At 37.8% G+C, this 6,624-nt stretch overlaps 1 protein-coding gene across 4 annotated transcripts in view; it reads left to right on the plus strand.

The window, feature by feature from the left end:
• rnf111 (ring finger protein 111) overlaps positions 1-6,624 on the plus strand; it is a 31,456-nt gene extending 24,832 nt beyond the window's left edge. For 2 of the 4 annotated variants that reach the window (XM_044348977.1, XM_044348967.1), the window contains 5 exons: positions 898-978; positions 1,832-1,927; positions 2,213-2,299; positions 2,747-2,850; positions 5,095-6,624. In XM_044348977.1, coding sequence (XP_044204912.1) covers positions 898-978; positions 1,832-1,927; positions 2,213-2,299; positions 2,747-2,850; positions 5,095-5,212 — 486 coding nt within the window. In that variant the 3' untranslated portion in view covers positions 5,213-6,624. The remainder of the gene's footprint in view (positions 1-897; positions 979-1,831; positions 1,928-2,212; positions 2,300-2,746; positions 2,851-5,094) is intronic. The other 2 variants (XM_044348986.1, XM_044348995.1) reach the window with 2 other exon arrangements.

Consider the following 6,624-nt stretch of genomic DNA (forward strand, 5'->3'; position numbering starts at 1 on the left):
AAGCATGAATTTTTCTATGGTGTTCCTCAAGGTCTTGGTGTCTTAATGTGGTATTTTGGAGGGACGTTTGACTATTTTTATCAATTCTAGAGTGGTCAAAAAATGGTTAAATTTTGCACCAAATCTGTATAACAAATGGTATCAACCCAAAAATTGCTGCAACAACTTATGAGACATAAGAGAGGTTAATGTTGCTGGCCCCCTTATTTATACCATCAGTTATTTCAAGGATGGTTTGGTGAACCACATGAATTATGCATTAGCAATTAATAGTAGCTCATCAGGCATCTCAAGTGCACACTCAACAAATCCAGAAGCCTTGAGAGAAAAGACAGTCGACAGTTTCTTCATGTTATTGCTTGGTTGTCTTGTACAATCAGTTCCCCTCTGTATCATTGATGCAAGTGCACACAAAGTCAGGGTACTGTTTAATTTTTACAAGTTCCCCAAATGTTTTTAGCGTATCCACAATTCATCACAGCGAGTATGCTCAGAATTACAGGGCTGAGAAGTGGAAGGGATATGCAAGCGAATTTCAACAAAGATTCTCGGCAGAGCTCATTAGTTTTAATTTGTATACATCTATGACCTTCACAATCATTACATATCTTCTCCTTTGAAACATTCAGAATAAATAAAACATCTTTCTTTAAAACTGATCATAACTTTGATTTCAGAAATGCCAAATGTTACACACAAATTAGTAAAACTCACTCTCAAGGAGAATGTACACATCCCTCACTCCGTAAGAAACTGCATGCATCATTTCAGGCTCTGCAGTTTACTAAAATTCACGTACAAATGCAGTGTGTAAAATTATGGAGGAGAAAAAAAAGCTAAAATGTTTTCCTGAAGCTAAACATAATGTGTTGCATGTTTTTGCTTCCTCCCTCATAGCACACTGGCATATCTGAAGTGACCTACCCGCACATTCGGTACATCTCATCTAGAATGACTGGCTTTGGAAGAACCTATGAGGTGAGGGTTGTTTTTTTAATGTCACTGCTGCTAAATGTCTTTTTTTTAATCAGCCTAAGCAAATATGAGTCGCTTTATTACTGCTTCATTCATCACTACCAGTCATCATCACATGACTGATCATTATTTTATCTTGTTATTAGTTAGTTATTGTTAATTTGTATTCAAAATGCACGCTGCAATTGGATGAACACACGTGAAGGAAGAAGAAAGGAGAAAGCAAGATTTAATGCTGTAGTGGAAGAGCACACAAGGAAAATGTTTAACATCTTGACCAAAAAAATAAAGACATTCTTTAATCAAGCTCCACTTAAAAGCTTTTTCCAGAGCTTTAAACTGCATCTCACGGTCTTCATCAGTGGATGGAGTTCAGTCAGTTTAGCATCTTGTTTAACTCGGGGCTGTTTCACAGTTGGCAGAGCGGGTTGGCTATTAATCAAAAGTCGGTGGTTCAATCACCAAGCTCTGGTTCATATGTCAGAGTGTCCTTGAGCAAGACGTGTGTGTGTGTGTGTGTGTGTGTATGAAAAATGAAAGGCACTTTGTAAGTTGTATGCCAAATGAATGTAATGTGCTTGTGGCTGCTTCATTTTCTCCACCAGCATACTGGACAGATAGTGATTTACAAATTTAGCTGTTAGATTAATTTTGTGGTGTCAGTTTGGACATTCACACCAGCATACACACATGGACTAATCACTTCATCTTTGGCCTCTACTCGGGACAGGCATTAGTCGGTGTTATTGAATGAAAAGCGGAGCTGTTGTCTCCAAAAATCATCCACCAGGGAATGTACAGTTTTCCCAGAAATGTCCTTCTGTATCATAGAGTTTTGTTTCTCTCTTCCATTCAGGACCTGCTGCATTTAGAGGAAAGATTGGGGACTGTGAACCGAGGAGCCTCTCAGGGAACCATAGAGAGGTGCACTTACCCACACAAGTACAAAAAGGTGAGGATACGTGAGCATGTGTGTGTTTTTAAGTAGCCATGTATATATTACTAAACATATTTTGCAGATTATGTATATAGTTGTGCTTGTCTGTTACAGTTTATTCTGGGACAGAGTGCGTAGTGGTCTTTTGTGCTCATTTTCAAACGTCTGATGTTTTGCCAACATTTAGCAAAATACTGTAGTGTCTTTTACCCGCTGTGCAGATATTGTTGGGAAAAGGTTTCCTTAGAGGTTTCCAAATGTATCTAAATAAGCAATCTAACACCCTGCCACCCAATACAGAAGGTGTTGGAGAGAGACATTGACCAACAGTTAACCCCTGAAGCTTGGGCATCTATTGGGAAAAATATGCACGCAACCCCAGAATCGGTGAGAAATAATGAACAAATCAATTTGGAAACATGTCTCTGCTCACATGTACAGTAGATGTTAGCTGTAGTCTTGGGGGCCAGGGAATTCGGCTCTAGAATAATTTAGATTTGTTTAGCATAGAAACAACAGATAGAAAGTTTTTTTTTTTCTGTTTTCAGGACAAAATGACCATTCTCTCTGTCCCCAAAGGAATTAAATGTTTTTGTTGAAATGTTTGTTTCTAAGAATAGTTACCTTTTTATATGCAGTATTATATTTTTATTCAAATGTAATATATATATTTGTAATGTTATTGCAGTGTTTTAGTTGAGCAGTTGAATGTGTTTTTACAGAGAATGGAATAATAGGATTAATCAACATATGTATATGTGATTCTGCTGAAGCAGCTTTGCTGATTGACGCTGTATATCAAAAGACACGTTTCCAAATGTTTCTCACAAACAGAGAAAGCTGCATGGTAAGCAAGACGAAGACGAGGGGGCAGATGAAGACACGGAAGAAAAATGCACCATCTGTCTGTCAATACTGGAGGAGGGGGAGGACGTCAGGTAAATGGCACCCCTCCTGGGTGTTGGTTCACAGTTTTGAATGTGTTCAATTATGCTTTCAGGGGCGTGTCTGTGAGCCTGTGAGCACAGACATGTGGGACATCAGATGTATTTGTTCCATTTTGCCAACGTCTCATGAGAGATTTAAAAAACAAACCCAAAGGCATAGTAATCAGCAGAAAACCCCAGAGTGCCTTAAAATTACCGGCCTCATGGAACTGCTTTTTGGCACTCACTCAGCTTTTTGAAGAGGACTTTCTGCCCTCTGTTGGTATTAAATGAAACAACAAGTTTTTTTTTAATTGAGGCACATTTGAGGAGATTATGTACAGTCATCAACTACAAGCAGTTTTATGAGTATAAACATAAATAATACCACATGATATTACTCTATTTCTAAATAATAACAGCCATAAGCAGCTGAATTACAGAAACACAAATTAGTTTGTAAATTTTGTTTTTTTTAGTATGTTGGTAAATCCCTCATTATTTTGGGTTAGTTTTTTTATATATATATTAGATTAGATTAGATTCAACGTTGTTGCAATTGCACATTATTCAAGTACAACAAAATGCAGTTTTGCATCCAAACAGAAAGTGCAAATAGTAGAATAAGGTGCCGGATGAGGCAATATTTACAGGTGAGAGTATATGTGATTATATGGTTGTATAAACATGAAATATATGGAGATAATAAAAAGAAGATGCTGGCAAGGCAATATTTATAGATAAGGTGCAAGAGATGAGGCATGCATAAGTTATATGAAATTAATATTATATATGAGAATAAGTACAGTTGTTTTTGTTGTTAATAAATAACGTGTTATGATAGCATATGTTAATGAACTTGGCTCAAGTGGCCACAACAAAAGGGAGACACACCATGTTAAAGTTTCAACAAAAGATGCGTTTATTTACCCAAATTAAACCAAAACAAAGAGTTAACTAAATATTTACAGCATGGAGTGCAGAAATCAGTGGTATCAGTTGTGTATGTGATGCATGAGTGGAGAGAGTGTGTGTGTGTGTGTGTGTATGCGTGAGTATTGTAAGGTGCATGAAAGCAAAAGCAAGGAACAAAGCAGCAATATAACCAAAACAAACAGGTGCCTGTAGGGAGAGGAGAAAAAGAGCTGCAGCAGCGAGGCAGCCGACTGTCAGAGAGGCAGTGAGGCAGAAGGAGCTGCCAGCTGCAGCCAGGCTTTATAAACCCGGGAACACCATGAGCTCCAGGTGTTCCCGGTTGCGCTAATGACCGCCTGTAGACTGAGACAGGGCAGACAGACAGGTGAATCACACAGCGAACCAAAGATGACAGCAGGGGTCATCACAGTTAGCTAGTAAGGTGTCTCTTCACTTGTAGTATGACTTCTAGTGGGACGGGATCTAGAAGGACAGTCTGAAGAATGGACATGGAAACAGAAAAGTGCTTGCTTAAGTTTTATATGAAGAGCTTAAATGTTTGAAGGCTCTCTCAGGAACGTTTTAAAGGATAAGATTGACAGTATTCTGTATTTTACTGTCAACAAAACCAACAATGTGTTTGTCTGTCCTACCCTTCCCTCCTGTCTCTACTTTTCTTTTACTGTCTGTTGTATTTAGCCCCAAGCCAATTTGTTCCTACTAAAGACAGGAACTTAGAAAAACAGGTCACAAATATATAGTTAAATCTTTATTAGAAGCTAAATAATGTCCTTAAACTGCCGTGCACTGTGATTTGAGTATTTACAGTAGTATTAGAGTGTTTACGGCAGCAGGACAGTGTATGTAGGATCAACTCAAAACATACTATAGTGTGTATGTTCAGGCTAATGAAGGAACATGTCACACAGTGCAACAATGCAGCTCATTGATGCGGTTTTAAATAGTTTCTTAGCAACAGTGGAGGTCAATGGGAAAGAGGGATAAGCTATTTCAGGCTTTGGCTTCATACTTATTAATAGGTGTAACTAATTCATGGGTCTCTGCCTGGGATTTGTTGACAAAAAAAACCCAACACAGAATATTACAATATTCTCCTTAAAACAAATAAATAGCAGTGATAATTAGGCAGTACATCATTATCACATAAAGGCAACAGATATAAATGGAGCAAAATGGAGCAGCAAGTACATCAGGAGAAGAGCTGAACCACACTGCACCCTGCTGTTATTTAAATTACAGCTGTGACTTAAAGGTAAAACCTCAAAATTCTGTTTTCAATATTCCTAATCTTCTCTTTCGCCTCTCGTGTTTCCCCTCCAGACGCCTGCCATGTATGCACCTCTTCCATCAGCTGTGTGTGGATCAGTGGCTCCTTACCAATAAGAAGTGCCCCATCTGCAGAGTGGACATTGAGGCGCAGTTGTCTGCTGAGAGTTGATGCTGTTTTTTTTTCTAACAACCCTTTTGTTGAAATTTATTTTGAGATCATATTAATTTTCTCTTCAGTACTGCAGTCAACCAAAGATGGCATGAATTACCTGCACAGCTCTACTACTAGAAAATTAAAAATAAAATAAAAAAAAAATCTGACAAAAAAGCATTGAGCCTAGAGTGCCAGCTATCACATATTACTACAACAGCTAGAATTCTCCATTAAGGGTTTAAGATTTTATTGTATTTATAAAGCTTTTATGTAGCTTTTGATTGTTTCCTCAAGTGTCATTTTTGTTTTTGTTTTTCTGCATGTTTCCTTGCAATGCATTTCTTTGCACATGTAACATGGGCTCAACACGGCCTAACAAATTTGCAGGTGAGGATAGCTGCTCTAGTAAAGACGCATTTCTGTAAACCTAATGCCTTGCTTTACTAGAATAGAATGTCAACCTCCAGTTTTGAAAAAAAAACAAAACATTGCAGGATTCATTTTACCAATCATTGTATTGATTAGTTTTATGTTTAGAAGATGTGGATTGTTAGTGAAAGATGTTTTTTAAGTAAATCAAGACATTCCTAACTAGGGAAATATGTTAACAGATCAGCTGCTGTATTAGTGCACACCCAGTATTTCTAGAGTGGAAATAAACTCCAATGTTCACCTCACTCCCAAGAATATGCACATGCTTTGCTACGATGACACCTCCCTTCCAGCACCTGCATTTGACTAAACAACACCGCCATCTGATGTATTTTAGAGAACAAGAAAAGAATGTCACATCCCCCCTCCCCCTCTTGACTGTTCTTTCTAAACTGAACGATTGTTGGAGATCTGCTGTGAATCTTTTCTTCATTTTGTTGGGGCCTCTGCTGGTTAACTGAGTTTCTGTAAGGCGATCTCAGGCCAACGTGTGTAAGAAATTTCACATGAGCCTGCAAACCTGGGATCACTTGTCAGTTTTATCCAAGAAGTGTTTTTATTTCCCCGTTTTGTGTGTTCAGAGGGAAATACACAGCTCAATTTGGGATAAATACTTACAGTTTGTTCTCACACATGAGTCCATTTTATCAACCCTCCCTTTTGTCTCTCTGTAGTTAAGCAGCAGCGTCCATTTTTACTGCTGCCGGAAAGAAAAAACACTAATACTGTTGACTAACTCACTCGCATAGACTTGCACAAGAGAGAAAAAGGTAGGAGAATAGTAGTGAATATGACAGTGCGCTGAGGCCATGTATTTCCACTCTGACGAATATTAAAAAAGAAAAAAAAAAAAAGATATTTTGAATGGAGTGTTGAAATGCAGTACTTAAAAGCAGGTATACATGCATTCATTGACTTAAAGGCACCAGGATCATATTCTGTGGGATTTATATTAGTTTTAAAAAATAATATTAATAAACTTGGATAACTCTTAA

This window comes from Thunnus albacares, chromosome 1, assembly GCF_914725855.1.
Source record: "Thunnus albacares chromosome 1, fThuAlb1.1, whole genome shotgun sequence".
Classification (NCBI taxonomy): Eukaryota; Metazoa; Chordata; class Actinopteri; order Scombriformes; family Scombridae; genus Thunnus; species Thunnus albacares.